Source organism: Ostrinia nubilalis, chromosome 11, assembly GCF_963855985.1.
Source record: "Ostrinia nubilalis chromosome 11, ilOstNubi1.1, whole genome shotgun sequence".
Lineage (NCBI taxonomy): Eukaryota > Metazoa > Arthropoda > Insecta > Lepidoptera > Crambidae > Ostrinia > Ostrinia nubilalis.
In genome coordinates this window covers 8,847,381-8,866,509 of record NC_087098.1, presented here as the reverse complement: position 1 = coordinate 8,866,509, position 19,129 = coordinate 8,847,381, and the positions used below count along the sequence as shown (strand labels likewise).

Here is a 19,129-nt window from a genome sequence, read left to right as displayed (position 1 = left end):
TTCTTACTGAATTCTAAAAATTCAAAGGATATTGATTTCAACTAACTATAGGTACCTACATAAAAACACATAAAATTATAAAGCTATCCATAAATCAAGTCTAAATTTCAATGACCTTATTAGTTAATTATGCACTAAAAAGTTTTTAGAAAGTGCTATAAGAATGACAAACTTATAATTTTTTATGGGTTATTTGATTAGCAAGTCTAATAATGTCTTATAGTACCTTTAAGCCTACAAAATTACTTCAGTAAGAATTTTAATTTTTATGCCCACCTAGACGTATCTACTTAGGTATATTTTTGTAACGCAGATAGTTTTAATAACTCCGCTCTGTAGCGGGCTGTTTTCAGTGAATCGGGGTGCGCCTTTGTGTCTAGAACGACTTCCCTACCTACAACTTTACCTAGACATCCATGCACAAGCCCTCCTGGGTCACGACGACTTGTTATGAAACACGAAAATATCTTTTTCCTCGCAGTCCGTTGCGAGACGTTTGTGGCGGATCTTCTCGGTTACAGCTAAATAAATAGTTACATAGCCTGTAAGAAAATACCTATGAACATTGTTGAAAGACGAGTTAATAATTATTCTGAGGCGAAAACTTTTCATTTGTGTAAGTATTTAATTGAAGTTATTTATAGTACTTATTATAACTTTATAAGCTTTAACTCACAATTTCCTGTAATAAAATGGAATTAAACCGTTGATCTTGTTTCAGAAGTGTCACCCAAAATGTGACAAGAACCTTATCAAGATCTATTGGGAGTGAAAATTATGGCGATGAAGAGCGAATTAATCGCTTCGAAGGACGAAGTTAGTAACTTCACTGTGGATTATGAAGACATTGAAAGAACTATTGAAGCGAATTCGTCACTCGAAGAACAAATATGTGATATCGCTGGTGATATTGTTTACTTCAACACAAGTTTTGGACTAGAAATAGCTGTGCCCGAATGGGAAGCTTTCACCACAGTTATTGTTCTCTCAACAGTGATTCTGTGTACCATTTTCGGGAATATTCTCGTAATCCTCGGAGTGTTCACATACAAACCGTTAAGAATAGTGCAAAACTTCTTCATAGTGTCTTTGGCTGCGGCCGATTTGGCAGTGGCTGTGTTGGTAATGCCGCTTAATGTTGCCTATTCAACTTTAGGGCGGTGGCTTTGGGGAAAGCATTTGTGCAAGATGTGGCTAACTTGCGACATTATGTCTTGTACTTCCTCCATACTAAACCTTTGTGCTATAGCTCTAGATAGATATTGGGCTATCACAGACCCAATTAACTACGCTAGCAAAAGAACATTGGCTAGAGTGCTGTATCAAATTGCTGGAGTTTGGTTGCTATCGTTGATCATAAGTTCTCCCCCACTTTTAGGATGGAATGATTGGCCTGACGAATTCACTTCTGATACCCCATGCCAGTTAACTTCCGAACAAGGTTACGTCGTGTATTCATCATTGGGGTCGTTTTTCATCCCTCTTATTATAATGGCGATAGTCTACATAAAAATATACACTGCTGCCAAAGCACGGTTAAGAAAACGTAATAATTGGGCAGCTAGAATTCAAAAACGGCCAGTGATTGATAACCAAGATGAAAGCTTAGACAATAAGGAAGAGTCTGAAAACGATTCTGATAGTGGGGAGAGTATAAAGCGCCACAAGAAAGCGTTCTTGGATATGAAGAAAAACTTCTTTGTGCCTCTTTTGCTGCTAAACGACCCTTTGTCCCGTCAAAGGATTGAAAGTGATATGGCTCTACAACCCGGAGTTACGCCCAGTAATTATACGACAAAAGTCGTTGGGTCAATTAAGAAGTTAAGTCAGAAACGGAAGAAGCAGGGGAAGGGTTTGTTAGCAAGTGTAAATAATAGCGGTGATGTAGTGCATCAGTTCGTCGAGCAAAAACAAAAGATTTCATTGTCTAAAGAAAGGAGAGCAGCGCGAACGCTCGGGATTATTATGGGCGTATTTGTAGTTTGTTGGTTACCATTTTTCCTAATGTATTTAATGCTACCCTTTTGTCCGGTTTGTTGTCCTAGCAATAGGCTAGTGAACTTTATAACATGGCTAGGTTATTTAAATTCTACAGTAAATCCGTTGATATACACTATTTTTAACATTGAATTTAGAAAAGCTTTTAAAAAATTACTATGTTTGAATGTATGATAATAAATTTTAGCTTATAATTGCTGTAGTTAAAAGGTTTTAAATTAGTCAGTTATTTCTAAAAGTTTTATAATATCCTCCTAGTCTTTCATAGCATTTGTTGCATAACTTAGCTTTCTAGTCATCAATGTTTTTGAATACCTACACGGTTAATTACAACTTATCAATAAAAGTAAATTTTAATACACCGGTTTTGTCAATTTAATAAATGAAATATTTAGACCAGTGACTTACTTACATTCCTTCGTAGGGCAGTGTGTTCCACATATTCATCTAATTGTGTCTCGACAAAACACGGGGTAGTGAAGTGTGCTAGAGACTCTCTACATCTTGTTAGCCAGGCAGACCATTCTTATGCGGACGGGCGATTGTTTTAAGTTCTTCGTAAATTAGCTTACTGTTTTTATTCCTGGCTTTTTCTTTTTAAAATAATAAAACATGTGCTTAAGTCATCAACGCAAATCATTACAAAAATTGGTCGATACTTGTATTTATTAAGTGATTGGTTACAGAACGCTTTAATTCCATTATGTAAGTATCCATTATTTACTCTGAATATACTCGTAGCTCGTCTTACCTTATCCTACTCCACAGAATCTGAAGAAAATTCAAAACCATTAATATTAACAACAAGACGATGTAAGTGATAGTTATTACTACTAACTCGTAATTTAAAAAGAAAGACAATTGAGATTACTGTTGCATACCTGATCTTGCAATGACACGTAGGCAGGTATTTACCTACCTACAGCTAAGTAATTGTAAGGATGCCGTTGAGCGGCTTTACTCGTAGGTACCTACTCAAAAACCCTTAGATCTACCCCTACTGACAATCTGCAGCAAAGAGTCTTACCCATTGCCACTTAACATCTTATCCTTTGGATCGATTGCTTTTGTTCGTTCTGGAGAGCCAGTAGGTAGATGGAGACTAACATACTTGTGTCATTTTTCATTCCAATTGACGACTCTACGGCGTAATAAGCTATTAAATTATTCAATTCATTTAATTTGTGCATTGCGTAGTCTTAATGTCTCAGTTCCGTATGATCGAGCAAACGATTGCACAATATTATTGTCTTTTGAATATTTTTTTACGTAATTTATTCATAAGATAGCTCACAAATCAGTTATTTGTTTAGACAAATGCTATGCGATCCGAACTCTATCTATGTTTGGCCCCAAAGAATATCCGGTTAATGAATGCTATCCATCATTAATTCATTGCCTCTATGTGTCAGCGCATCACTTGTGCGTGACACCGCTTGATGGATGGTTCCGAATCAACGCAATACTAAATCATTTCCAGTTTATGTGTTAATGGAGAAAACAACATCGAGAGACTTAGAATTGCAATCAAAATACTTGAATAACTAGCTGACCTGGCCCACTACGTACGTACAGCCTTAGGCCCAGTTTTCTACCCTCAGTTTATTAATTACACTAAAAACAACACCCTCCTTTTTTGGGTTGTCGGGTAAAAATAGCCTATTTATATTAGTCCAGGGGGTCAGCTGCCACCATATCAAATTTCATCAAAATCTGTCTAGCAGTTCTTGAGTTATAAATGGCGTAACTAACCCGACTTTGTTTGGTATAGATTTCGCCTCTTAAGTTTCTGACAGTAATTAGAAAATAACTAAGATACTAGTTAGTTTGTGATAGATTAACTCGCCAAACAAAGGAACACTGTTCAAAAATGTACTTCTAAGGCTGGATTGCACCATCTAACTTTAAATTTAACAAACGACCAAAAATCTGTCAATCTCCATACAAAAAACAATGGTTATCGTTATAGTTACGGTAAAAATTAGGTGGTGCAACTCAGCCTAAGAAAATTCCGTGTACCGACCAACAACCGTAACAAGTTTTGAAGTTAGTTAAAATTACTTACTTTAAACTTGACTCTCTTACCAAAGTAATTTACGAATATTTTAAGACGGGTATGAATTTTCACAAAAACGTCGGAAGCTTATGAAAAATCTTTTCCATTATGAACTGAGGAAGTTGCTTGTACGATTGTTGGCAACAATGCATTGTAAAAAAAAATCCGAGGTCAAAGTTTACGGCCCTTATGCGAATGCTAACTACTTAATTAGAAAGAGATGTACTAGCTTCCAACGATATTGTGGGATTCTGACATGACATGACTGTAAGAAATTTATTAATTTCTCTACTGAATCCTGTAAAACTGTTATTACAAATTACATTTTTCAGAAAAACAATAAGAAGTAAACGAAAATAAACCGAAGGTTCTACGAGTACCTACAATATCATTTTTTTGCAATAACTCATTCCAAACTGACAAAATCACAAAAACAACCTTAATGAAAAAAAAGGTCAGATAATTAAATACTCGATTCATGAAGGGTCGCTTTGCTTTTGTAACGATAATTAATTTTTCTCGGAATCAAATATCCTGGGCAAATTAAAGGTTGTGAGTTACAGCTATGGATACAACCTTGATGAATAGAAAGAGTCTAGATATTATTCGGGGGAAATAATATGTAACAAGACGTGTTCCTAACTTTCCAAAAACTTTCTAAGATAGCGTTCCAAGAAAGTAATCATTAAAATTATACATATTGTGTTAACAACAAGTGCTCCAAGTTTGTTCGACCAAGACATTTTCAGTTTAATTTTTTCAGTAGGTAATGCCCTTTTCACATGTTCCGGTTGCCGGCTAACCGGCGCCGGGTACCCGGTGGTGAAGTGTATGGGCATGCCGGATTAATTACGCCGGAACATGTGAAAGCTACGTACCATGCTCATACACTTCACCACCGGATACCCGGCGCCGTAGCCGGCAACCGGAACATGTGAAAAGGGCCTTAAAATGTTACTGATTCCAATGAGTACCTACTTGAAGTTAGCTTTTCATAAATTCCCTTCTTTGCTGGAATATTAAGTTACAAGCGCCGGCATTACGAACTTGATACGGGAACAACAATACTCGTAGTAGGCGTTAACTATGGAACGCCTACAAGAGCTTTTAGCTGGAAGACCGGAAGTAATAACTATACACCGTAGCTCCGGCTCGCTTATTAACTCGAACTTCAACATAAATAACAACATGTTCAGTCTGGAAGAAAATATATTTCCGCTTAAAGTACCAAAGTATGAAGATCATAATCCGGATTAAGGTAAATACAGTTTGGTGATTGATTAATTAATAATAACTAATTAAAGAGAGCGCAATAAAATTAAGCACCTAATAAATTGGTTATTGCCACAGCTATACGAGTATCTTCACGCCAGTGAAATCTACTATATAAAAATAAGTCGGGTTTTCCTCCCTGACGCTATAACTCTAGAACGCACGAACCGATTTCCACGGTTTTGCATTCGTTGGAAAGGTCTCGGGCTCCGTGAGGTTTATAGCAAAGAAAATTCGGGAAAAGGGGGTAAAACGGGATCCACGCGTACGAAGTCGCGGGCGGCCGCTAGTAGTCTATAAGTTTATCCTTCGTATCTTCAGTCTGTATAGGTTTCGGAATTGTAAACCAATAATTTCAACGCGCCGTTGATTTATGGTTACACTTCCTAAGCCTTGCGAGCGGTTGCACTGTGCAGTGTATTACATCATATTACATGAATTTAATTTACCGATGTATGTGGGCTATTTTACCTATCTATCTGTGTGTTTCTACGACTCTATTGAGATATTGTATCTTATTTGCTATTTGAGTCTAAACAACTAATAAAAATAAAATCAGTAGGTATCATAGTACTGAAGGCTATTTTTACTAGTTGTTTAGATTAGTATAGAAAAACATACTTTATTACAATTCTAATAATAGTAGAAGGCAATTACACTGGCTGGGCTCAGTCTTTGTTATAAGAAAAGATATTACGACGTATAATTTCAGCCAATCTTACACAATTAGGTATTTTGCGGTGTTAAACGTCCATGAAGACATACTTATAATCATCTTTGAACAGTAATTTCAGAATAAGTATCCACTGTTATTTGATTTGACTTAATTATTATTTGTCTTATTCTGTGAACCTGCTTTGTATTAACTTTTTTTTATTTCGTTTTCGTAGAATTAAATATTACGTTACGCTTTCAATTATTTAGGTGACGTAGACTTGAAAGCAGTTGAGAAATAAAAAAAAATCATATTTTGCGCCAGAAATGTAATAAAAACATATACGAGCCCTACTAAGTATGTAATAATTTTTCTCTTCTGCATCACAATGTCTCTACAATTTTCCTTTTAAGCTTTCATAAAGATATTCTGCTTTCCCCAGGCTATGTTATGATGATATTAAACATCTTATTACCTACGTGGTACTAAAGGTTACGCGCTTCGCACAGTACCTATAGCTGGTGGTAGTAGCACAGTATATTAGTACGAGTAGTCTTCATTTACATAATCTCTATTCCAAATAAAATTACTTAGAGCAGTACCAGATTTTCACAGAATTGTTATGTATAAAAATTTGGTAAAACGTTTTATAATATGTACCTAAATATAATATGGATGTAGGGTTGGTGCTGGTGGTAACATCTATCACATGTAGCGTATGGCAAAAGAAAATCAAGAATGCTTTTAGCACTTCGCTGTAGCAAAGTGTTAGGTAACGACGTACTAATTTGATCGATCTTCAGGTAAAGCGATTTCCTGAAAGATTTTACCTATTTATAGTTAGTTATCGCGATTACTAAGTAAAAACGCGTAAAATTAAGTTTACGCATTTTACTAATTTCTCAGGTAAATTATTAAGTAGAAGAAACCAAAATTACCACGAAAATCCTTAACGTTGCGACCTGTGTCACGTAGCACGTCATCCTGGTTGACACGCTGTCCACGCGACAAGGTGAAATGAGCCTTCTCTTCCCCTCATTGGTTTCAAATCTGTGTGTTGCTGCCAATGTGTGGTGGTAAGGGTTGTGTTGTCAAGTCTAGACAGAGTATGATGTATAGTGATGCGTAATTAAGCGTTAAATTATGCGGGCAGACACTTGAATCGCTGAACTGTAGCGTAAACATCATTTATCACGCCGCGGTCGTTGGTTCATTTCTAAGCGGTATGACATCATCCGATATTTGAAAGGACAGTAAAATAATTTATATCAGTTTTCTCTATTTGTGGAAAAATAATTACAAAATTACGTCAATTTTGCTCCTCCCCATTTCATCATCTATAGATTTAATTACGAGAGCATGCTAGTTCACAGAATTGATTTGAATATTCAGTGTGTGTAGTCAACATCATGACCGGAACTGTGGAATAAAGTAACTGAGATTTTAGTAATGGAGAGCTATTATTTTACTTCAAGGGTAAGGTCCTTTATACAAATACGCTTTGAACGCTTCTAATGATGATATAACTTTCACAACCCAAGTAGGTAGAGGTAACAAAAGGGTTAAGTAGTGCTTAATTACCTACTCATGCGAACCCTTAATAATGTTTGTATATACCAGTCTATCAAAATGTTTTATGACCTACTTCTGTAAGTACCTTCTTGTGCGAAATGTTTAAAGTGATGAAGACGTGACTTATTTGTTATTTGTTTTGTATTGTATTTGAATTACTTCTTAGAGAGAGAGAGAGAGAGAGACAGAGACTTTTCAACTATACAAAATGGAAATGACGCAATAATAGGTAATATGTATATCAAGTTCTGCTAAGTTTATTTGCACTCTCCTAATCCTCCATCAGCCTGTTGTTGGTAAAATAGGTCGTGCTCCCGGAGTCCACTGTAGTACCTAATTAATGGGCTGATGATGATTGTAATGCTTCTGCATCATCTGCTATTGGTACGGTATTCAATTTGTGTTTGGAGTTATAACTACTGACGTTTCAGAACGTTTACTTGTATTTGGCAAATGTTAGATTTCGGGATTCTGTTTGGCCTTAGTTCTTCAAAGTCAAAACACAATCAAATCGATTCAGCGATCCGATTAACTGTGCAAATAACTCTTATTGTAAATACGGCTTAGGGCCCCTAGAATGGTCTTAACAAACAGTAACTTTAAAGTTAAGTGTAGAATAGTGGCTTCGTATTTAACTTCGATGCGGGTAAGAAGACGATTTTCTTTAACAAAACCTAGATCTTAGACTGGCGGAAATTCAGACTAGTCACGAAAATTCTTGGATAGAAATAAAACTGTAAAACTAGGAAATCTGGGGGTAGATACAGACTCTATTCTATTTTTCTTTTAAAATCCCTTAATGGTTAACTTGATTGATACAATGTGACCTTTATATGCCATCATGTAGCAGCTATCACTTAGTAGGCACTTAAGATCAAAGGCAGAACCTTAATCAAACATAAGTATCCAAGTTTTAGGGCAAGTGCCTTGAAATTGGTGTATTTAAAAGCAAAAGGTTTCTGAGTGCCTTCAGAATAACATCTAATAGGCAGGTAGGTATCAATAAATTGTTGCCATGATTAAATTTCACAAATAACAATGATTTGGGAAATTTCATACAAAGTAAATAAGTTATTAAACTACCTACTTATTAAGTACCTACCTACTCGTAGATAATAATAAATGGCATTAAAACAAAAGCTATGTTTTTTTACATTTCTCCTTTAGCATTTTTCCTTTTATGGCTTATGCTTTAAATTCTCGTAAATGGGTTAATGCTTCTACTCGTATGTATTATGGTTTTTTTAGGTTTCCAATGGATAATTACAATTTTTATGTCCTATGTGCGAAGAGGTACGTCGTTTCATATAAAAATTACTCTGACATACAAATCCTTATTAATATCATAAGAAGTAACTAATGATACACTATTGGCAGCATATTTTTGTGTTTTATACATTACATCGATGGAGCGTTTCAGGTTAGAGCAAGGATATTAATCAACGCCAAACCTAGCCTCCATTACGGGTGAACTACGTGTCACTTACGATTCAGTTGCTGTAGCAGGTATAGGTAACATATACGATTGAAAGTTATATAATCTAATATAACCTATCTAAATATTGTAATTTTATAATATAGTTGTGTGCGTATAAATGTTATACATTATTATTTCCAATTGAATGTTTTATTCTATCAGAGAAATCATTATCGCACTGAGAACATTATTTTGCAGATAATTAAAAACTAATTAGGGGTTATTTTTAGAGAAGTTAGTCCTATCTTGGATTTTTTGAAATTGTGTCTTGTAAATTCTCTCATTAATTTTATTTTGTGTTTGCAAGAATATGTTTATATTGAATAATATTGTAGAAATTTCCGTTAATCTTAAGTAAAGGAAAAATTAAAATGCTTTTTCTATGGAAACACAAGAGTTACTCCTACGTAGTAAGAAATTAAAATCTTTTGGTGTACTTCAGCCTGAAGTGTTTTAAAGGACTGTTATCGAAATCTAAATTACATGAGATTTTGTTTTTAAATCTTCCACATCCCTCACCGTATTTTACGTATAAAAGGTACAAAAACACTATCTAGTTTTCCATTCATTTTCATGAAATAAAACTAAATGTAGAGTCGCTTGTTAAACCTAAAATAATTACAGAACTGGAATACTGGCAAAAAATCTGTTATTATTTATAATATGTGGATATAGTAGAACAACGTGAAATTTCTGCTCGTTTGCTCAAATTGTATTTGCATTGCAGTGAAATCTTTCTCCAAAAAGTGCACCGTAAATACGTGTCACGCGCAGATACCGCGGCAGCGCGAATATGTAAATGGGAAGATATTACATAATAACTTTTGGCCGACACGTAGGTAAGTGTGAACGTAGTTACCGTAGCGCTGGGTTTCGAATCACAGGAAACCATTTTCATGAGTCAGCCGAAGTGAATCGTGGCCCTATACCTCCGGGTCGCCCTGATAAGAGTAATGCGTGTCGCAGTAGAAGTATGAATTATGAATTTCGTTACGTAAAACAGAAAACACTAGAATATTTATTAGGCTCAAACTTTTCAATTCAAGTATAGTTACATTAGTTGTAAAATAACTCCTAATACAAAGTTACCAAAGTGCTTGAAGTGTTGTCGCCGTAAACTTAACAATGTAATCTCGATATTAAAGTAGCATGACACCTGGGAGTACCTAATGGATCAATTCCGGAGATTACTGTAATTTGATTTTGGGTTAAACTTATCCGCACCTTTGGCTCCCTGTTGGGTATATGACACTTACTAACAAGAGTTTCAGAGATTATTCATAAGATATTACGGAATATTTACCTACACATAACATAATTATGATATTACAAGGAACGGCACTTAGTTAAGTAACAAAAAGCTAGTTAAGTACCTTACAGTTGAGATAGATTCTATTTTACATCATTAATGATCTGTTGTGCTGACAATTAATACTAATATGAAGTTAGAACATTTTAAATCTGCATTTTTTTAATTTTGTTAATTTTATTTCAATCCATGAAATCCACAATGTTACAGCAACACAAGCATTACCGTATTTGCGCGACTACCCCGGCACATCACATCGCGCAGAACACGCTGTATATATTTTTATGATCCCCGCATTTTATTTTGAGCCTCAGTTGATTTACCGCGTACCTACCACGTTCCAAAAGCGTGCACAAGTGCGATGGATTTCGTATGGATAACAGAGAAAATACTGCTAGACAACGTGACTTTAATAATGAACAGAAAAATCTACTTTTGTTAGCTCAGAGCGAGCAATAAAGTATTTATTGCAGAGTCGTTGCAACTTGAGGGAGTGCCAAGAACGTTACTTTGCATTAAATGCATCAAATCCGCAAATATGTTGTAAGATAGATACCAAAATTTTAAAAACAGTATTTAGTTTTTAGAGTGAGGTCTTATTGCTTTACATGTGACACATTTAAATATTTAGGTAAACCGGCTAAGTAAACTCTTTTTAAGTTGCCTTCTTCCTAAAAGGCTTACAGAAAATTGGGTAGAGATTTAATTTAATATTTTGCAGCACCTTAAGTAAGCACAAGGAAATTGTATTCGTAAGACTACAAAATGGGAGAAAATGCGAAGCGAAGCCAGATCCTATGAAATCTTAGTACCTATTTTCCCAAACCTTAATTTGGAATATGAAACTGCTGATGTCTAGATTTGATTTTTAATAATATTATTCTGCAGTTCGGTATCCTTCCGTTTGGCCAAATTACTTTTCGCCAAATTTCACTTCGCAAACAACTTATCGCCAAAGTTTCATTTCCCAAATGAACTTTTAGCAACTGTACTTTTCGCAACTAATTCATTTGGTCAAATTATCATTTGGCAAAATTTTACTTAGCAAATATTTTATTTTGCCAAATATTATATCCTAAATAATTTGTTTGGTCAAATTGACACTTCACATACTTACCCACCGTTACCCACAAATCAAAGCTAAGGCATCACAAGAATTTTATGTAAAACAAAGAGATTGCAGAAAATAGCATGGTTGGAGAAAGTAGGTATTGCAGAAAATAGTAGGTTAGGTTAGGTTAGAACAGTGACCCTTAACGCGCGAAGGAGAGCGAACGAATCACCTCTATTGTTAATGAATCATTTGGATAAAAAGAATGAATAAATATGAAAATTAATTTAGAACAAATTTTAAATTAACTACCCACTAAACAAAATAATAACCGCAAGCTAATTTGTATTTCATTCTATGCACCAATCAAATTATTTTGTAAATAGTTTATCGTGAAATATTTTTGGCAAATGAAACATTTGGCAAAATATACTTTGCCAAACAATAATTTGCTAAACAATAATATGCCAAAAAATTTTTGTTGATCTGTATTGTAATATCTTTGATACCAAATAAATATTTTTTTCTTTCTTTCTTTCTTTCTTTCAAAAAACGACATTTGCGAATTAAAAGTTTGCAATAAGTTGTTTTGCCAAATGAGAATTTGCCAAATGAAAATTTGCGAAACGTTGTTTGCGATGTGATCATTTGGGAAACGTTTTTTGGTCAAACATTAGTAATCCCTGCAGTTCATCTGAATCCAAATAAACAAGTAGGTAGGTATGTAAAACAAGTTAGTACAGTTTAATGGTACTTATTAAAATGATTTACATAGTTTGGCACACGCTTCCTGCCGCGATATTGTCATATTTTTTTAAACTACCTATCTAAGTTTCTGATGTCGGAAGCACAACTCTGTAAGTCTGTGTAAGGCAGGATTCATAATGACCGGTGCCAGTCGGCGCGCAGCGCAGCATCCGTTCAGCCAAAAATGCGGTGGAATGCGCGCTTCTGCGCGCGTATCCGCGGGGATACGCTCGGAGCCAACCGCCTTTAGACGCATGCTCGCGCATCCGTTCGGATTGAAATGTCAGTTAATCAGTTGAAAGTAATAACTGTTGATAAAATACTGTTTTCTTTACGGCCGTGTAAGTGCGTTCCGACGTGAACCGGTCAATGGGTATCGTCCCTAAGTCGCTCTTTAAAATCTGCTCTTATTTCGCAATAAATAGGGTTGTCAAATTTCAGTATACAAATTCGGTGAGCAGATACTGCAGTGCCCTTATATCTGGGGGCACGGCAGTGCCCCCACCAAGTCGAGCAAAAAAGCGGCACGGCCGTACCATCCTTTTCTCGAAGCAATTCAGGCCATTTTCGACCGCCTGTAACTTCGTTGTGGATAAAACTAGAAGGCTGAATTTTCATTAGCTATGCAGGCATTGTAAAGACACGGTATATTTAAAATTTCATTCAATTTGAACCAGTAGTTTAAGAATTATAACGGGTCAAAGTTACTTAATTTTGTCACTCACTGACTGACTCACTGACTCACTGACTCACTGACTCACCGATCATCAAAACTCTAAGGCACTTCTAGCAGACCTAGAAGCTTCAAATTTGGAATATAAGTAGTGTTTGGTGTATGAATCAAGGAAAAACTAAAATATTTGGGGGCACGGTAGTGCAACCGCCAAGTCGAGTAAAATTTTTCAATTTCGGTCCAGTTTTCTAGATACATAACTGCTTTCTACAAAATACAAAAAGAAATGATATTTGGGGGCACGGTAGTGCAACCGCCAAGTCGAGTAAAATTTTTCAATTTCGGTCCAGTTTTCTAGATACATAACTGCTGTCTACAAAATACAAAAAGAAATGAGATCCCATCAAAAACAATACTTGTCAAAAAAACCAAGTCTCGCAACTCAGTTGTTCTACGGTAAAAAGTTGTGAGATCCATGTAATACCAAGTCCAGGCCAGGAAATCTTTAACGTTTTACATAAATATATTGACTTGGCCATCGCATGAAAACACGTGTAAATTAAATTATTTAGTGCGATGGCCAAGTCAATAATTTATGTAAAACGTTAAAGATTTCCTGGCCTGGACTTGGTATTACATGGATCTCACAACTTTTTACCGTAGAACAACTGAGTTGCGAGACTTGGTTTTTTTGACAAGTATTGTTTTTGATGGGATCGAATATTTACACTAGACTGTACTGTGGCGAATCGAGCTGTGACTTTGTGACTTGTGTAATCAAAAAGTCACAGCTCGATTCACAGTCGAGTCACAGTCTTCCTCTAACCGTTCAAGTCACGTGAAAGTTTAAGGTAAAACAGGAAAAGTAGTAGGTAACTGGTTCAAAGGAAAAGTTAAGTAGTAAGGCTGCGGTTGGGGCTTTCATATCGACAGATTTGGTACCAACTCGATAAGAATGCCCGACGATGTAACCTTGGAAAGTTTCAAAATTTTCCAGACACTATTATTTAAGATCAAGTTACATATGGAGGTTTATGGTTTAGTTAGGGAAAAAGACTATAAGAGCAAATGACAAAGATGATCAACTTAAGTTTAATACAATTTACAAAATTAATTTGTTTTTTATTTTTGGGCAATTGGTACGTTTATTTTTAACAACTGCTGAAATTAAGGCTCTACTTTAGGCAAGTGTCTGCAGTTCACCTTAATCATTTCCTGAAATTTTCCTTGACAAGCCTGCATGGCCCGGAAATTGGATGTCAATCGATTCTTGATTTCTTGAGGGTCGAGGGTCATGGCTTAAATATAGGTTGGGCCATTGTACTCATTTATTGAAGAAACTTAATAAAAGATTTTTTGAAAGCCATCGGTTTTTTGTAGCACTTATGATTTCCTTTTACTAATGGTACTTTATAATATAAACAATTACATAAACGGTAAATACTCTACTTTTAGGTCTTTATGGGCTGTTTCTATAAATATATTCATTCACATACAAATAACTGAGGAGTGTGCCAGCCAGATATAAATGGAAATAAAACACACTCACACACAGCTCTATTAGAAAATAAGCCATAAAATGGCGATGGCATTTACGCCATAAAATACGGTAACATTTCATCGGACTTATATCACGAGTCATTAATATTTTATTTTCTGAAGATTTCGTTATAGTAATGTTTATGAGTAGCGAAAAATGTCATTTTGTGTTTTGGGTTAAACTCGTATGGATAACTAAAGTGTTTTAGTTGGTATGAAATGTTGCGTTTTCGTACCTTTAAGTTCGTGTGAGTGATTTCACTTAATTAAAGCTCTATTTTTTGTGTACGAGTATGTGACTTTTTGGTACTATAAATCGTGAAAATGCTCCATTTGGAATAAGCAGCAAATCCCGTTTTCCATACGGTCATGTAAATTTCCCTAAGCAGACATTTATTGCCAACAGCATTAGGCACGGATGTAGGCCCCATTTGTAAAACATTTAGCAAAGTGATGCCCCACTTATCCAGTGGCCAAGGTAAGAGGGAAGTTAACTTAATAAAGTGGTTTGAGTACTTCTGCTAAAAATGTTACTACAGGTAGCTAATTTACGATTTGAAAAATAATAAAAATCCTTCTAATATTAAGTAACTGAAGAAAAGTTTTTAGCTCACGGTATCTTTTTTACCCGTTTTTAGTGCTCTTGATTTGTGGTAATTTAGGGTATTTTTGGCTTAGTAATTGTTAATCCAAAACTTACACAAAGTCCTGAACACTGGTCTATTTATTCAATAAAAGCAACTAAGGTAAACACATGGGATTCTCATTAGGGGAACTAACTAAGAATTACACAGGGCAGCAAAATTTCTTGTACATTTCTGCTCGCTGCTTTCTTTCTACCAACTGTTCCGGTCGCTAATCCCTATCTATCTACCTATCGGCACTTATCTAAGCAGTTTACCGGTATTTTGGTGCATTGATCCCCGTGTAAGTGAGTTTTCTAATTCCGTTAGTGCCGACTACTGATCCGCGATAATCTAGCCAGATCTTACTCTCTCTGGCAGACTTTTCTCGGAATTTATTGGTACTAAACGTGGAATGGCGTAGGTAAATGTGCTTTTAGTGAAATCAAAGCTGTTACGTTTAAATAAGTATTCCCGTGTATTCTGTTTCAGTTTTTCCTTTGAGCGACTAGCTACACTTTTAAAGTTGAAAAAATATTATTTTAGTAACGGAGCTTAGCTAGAACTTTTTTATGTAAAGTTTACTAACTATACTATAGTTTCTCCTATTGTGTTTACTCGTGGAAAACGAATGGGTTAACTTTGTGTTCCCTGACTCTCGTGAAAGTTCACTCGTTTCCGAAAACAGCAAATCCATTGCAAGTGTAAAATAAAGTAGCCAACGGCCAATAGGCAGGAACTTTAGCTTTTTAACCAGAGGAAACAATCACTCGACATTTCTTTATTTCTTTTAGCTCTTAAAAAACGAATATTTTTAGTCTGGTTTAATACAATAAATCTATTGTTTCCTTTTACAGTTTTTTACTACCTACAGATTTAAATCCATTTTCAGGTAGCAACATCCTAACAGCTCTTTGACACCACTGGATTGGAAAGTTGATAAGGATAACATGTGAAAAATGACGTTATAATAATATGAACACAAGTTTTTGCACTAAGTTGGTATTTCGTCGTCATACTTATCTATTTTTGTAGATTCCCTTTCTTAGAATTTTAAAAATACAAGTACCTAAGTACACACAGACATAAACCAATAATCGCAAATGCTCTCGTGTATTGGTCAGATACACAGCTGCATTAATGGACCTGAAAACGATGCAATTGCAAAATGAGTCTTTCACTTTACGGAAAAGTGTTGGAAAGTTATGGCAGCAAGCAACAAAGTTTATGAATTTGCCAGTTCTGAACCGGATTTTTGCCATTTCAGCTTTTAAATTTTTACAAACTTTATATCATTTTTAAAACAACATTTATGTGGCATCATAAAACTCTTTAAATGAATGCAATAAGAATTGAAAATCTACTAAAAGTTCGCCTTGGACATCATAATTTGAATACGTAAGTGGAGGTAAGCTATAATGTACCTACCTACTCACAGTATTTACTCATAAATTATAACATTTAGAAACAATATTCTCTTGTTCTGAATCAGTAGTTTAAACCCAAAGATAGCATTGAGCTGTCAGTACTAGTATCTATTTCGAATACTGATTACAACTGAGATTAATCACTGTCATTTCCATCAAGAACACAGTAGAGATCTCAGAGGACGTTCTTGTGGTCTTACTTGCAAAATTGAAATTTGTAACTGCTTATTTAAACTTGGTAATTACTTTCCAGTTTTGTCGCGAGTCCATAAAACAGTTATCAAAATTCTAATTTCTTGTAGCGTTATATTTGTCTTACCGGGAATATAGAAATTATTAGATACCTATTATAGGCACTTAATTGTATTCGAAGTTATTATGCTCTGTCGTTAGTATAACCTCGTAAGACCGAAGAGTAAATTTTGTCGACTTCTAAGTATCGCCGAATGTGCTTTCAGAAGAACGAATAATTTGTAGTAGTAAACGCCGAGCACTTCGAGTAAAAAAAATTCTATGTTAGAGATTTTCTTTTGCATTCATATTTTCAGGGGCCCTATATAATAGTGCATAGAGCTTATTTTAGGTGAAAAATAATAAAAAAATGTTTTCTCTTAAAAGAACATTCGGTATTACAGACTTTAAAAAGGAAAAGTAAATAAATTGTATTTTATACTTTAAAGCAAAACATAAATGTAACCTTCTTAATAAATTAATACTACATAAAGATACTATAATGATATTAATAAATGTAACTGAAAAGTTACAACGGTTTTAATTATATTTAATGTTTCATAATTAGTACTTTTAAAAGTACTATCGGTTTTATAATATACACTAATGATAGGTTAGAATTTATAAGAAGTAAAGTGAATATTCATGTTAATTATAATATTTACTAAACTAAAAATCAGTACGTTTTCATGGTAAATTTTCTCAATCATATGATAATTTTAAAAGTCCAATATTCAATCCCATCTTAAAAGAAAAAATATACAAAAATAATACTTTCACCATCAAGACCGAATGTTCCTTGCAAAGAACTATTATTTTCAAACGAAAAAAAATCTTACAAAACTACTTCAAATTGGGAAAAATAATTTTTTTGCTTGTTTAGCAGTATTTTAACTTAAATTATACTGGTCAGTTTTGCAATTAAACTACGTTTACGTGAAGAAAAAAAATTAATCGCTCATCACGTCTTCTCGGACGAACCACCCTGTCAAAGAAAAATGATAATTTGACAGTGACATTTTGTATTTTTATATTAATAGGTTCGGATACCTGATTTTGAATATTTTAAGCCATAGAATATCACTCTTTTTTTTCGATGGGCGCGAATTTTTGAACTTAAATTTATCGCTAAAGTTTTAGTTCCTCTGAAGGCACATCCGGCGATACTTCGAAATCACCTCCGAAAATGTCTCGGCGTTACTGACTACAAAGTTTCAGTTCCTTCTGAGGCACATCCGGGCTTACGAGGATAAAGTGGATTTGGATGTCTAACAATATAATAAATTTTTACATAAATAGGGCTTAAGTGTTTAGACTACTGAATTGGATAAAAATAAATTTATGTACCTACTCGACTTCATTAAGTAACAATATCAATTTGATGACTTTGTTTTATAAAATACTAGCGGCCGCCCGCGACTTCGTACGCGTGGACCTCGTTTTACCCCCGTTAGATATGATGTTGATAGATGGCGTTTCACACCTTCACCCGCATGAATATTTACGAACTTCAAAAACAGTAGTTTGTCCAGCGCTGTAGATTTTAACCAATGACGATAGATGGCGCTTTTTAGACACGTCTTATTTATTTATTGAATTTTATTTGTCACATTTCGTCATAAATTATAGCCTATATGTTAATCTGGGTTATAAACAATAATACTGTAAAGTTTCAACAAAATCCGTTCAGGTAGTTTTTGCGTGAAAGAGTAACATACATCCAGACATCCATACATCATGACATCCAAACTTTCGCCTTTATAATATTAGTAGGATAGTAGGACGGGCAACAACATCAATTATACATATAATATTATAATGTTCTTTTCTGACCTTGTTATGACTGGGTGTTTGAGAAAGGTTCAATCAAAAATAGATTTGTTACTCACAATAGCGATTTTTAATTACGAAATGTTTCAAAGCCGATCTAACACTCAATTATCTTTGCGTTGATGTAAAATTATTAGGCCTATATAATTTCACGCACCAGTTAAACACGGATTACCGTGGTTAAATATTAATTTTCAGTAGGTTTAATACAAATCCATTCAATCGTTTAATCTGCAAATAAGTTAAATACAGAACCGCTCGTCAATTAGTATTAAATGTACCGAACTTCTGACCGATTTATACATTTGCATTGTATAAATTTACATCATTGATCAGTCCAGATAAAAAATAAAATAAAAAAATCTCGGGGATCTTAAAACAGGTTTTTCGGTATTAATGGTGACAGTTTCAGTAGGAAGTATCTGGCTGTTGTAAGTAGAATGCGGCTATGTTTTATTATTTTTTCTTTTAGTTCTAACAACGTTTTAGTGATATTGAAGTTCTATCGATTTGGCGTTCTAAAAAAGGAGTGTTTGATTTTATATTGTGATTTTCAATGAATTCAATGACTATATAATCAACATAATATGAAGGTGCATACGAAATACCAAACATAAAGAAATCTAAAGCATCGCGATATAATTATGTTGGCAAGACTTGGGTTTCAGA

At 34.6% G+C, this 19,129-nt stretch overlaps 1 protein-coding gene across 1 annotated transcript; it reads left to right on the top strand.

Moving 5' to 3' along the window:
• The first annotated feature begins 1,188 nt into the window (after positions 1–1,188).
• On the top strand, positions 1,189–2,172 carry LOC135075986 (tyramine/octopamine receptor-like). Its single transcript, XM_063970433.1, has one exon. The coding sequence runs from the start codon at positions 1,189–1,191 to the stop codon at positions 2,170–2,172; it is 984 nt and encodes a 327-aa protein (XP_063826503.1).
• The last annotated feature ends 16,957 nt before the right edge of the window (positions 2,173–19,129 follow it).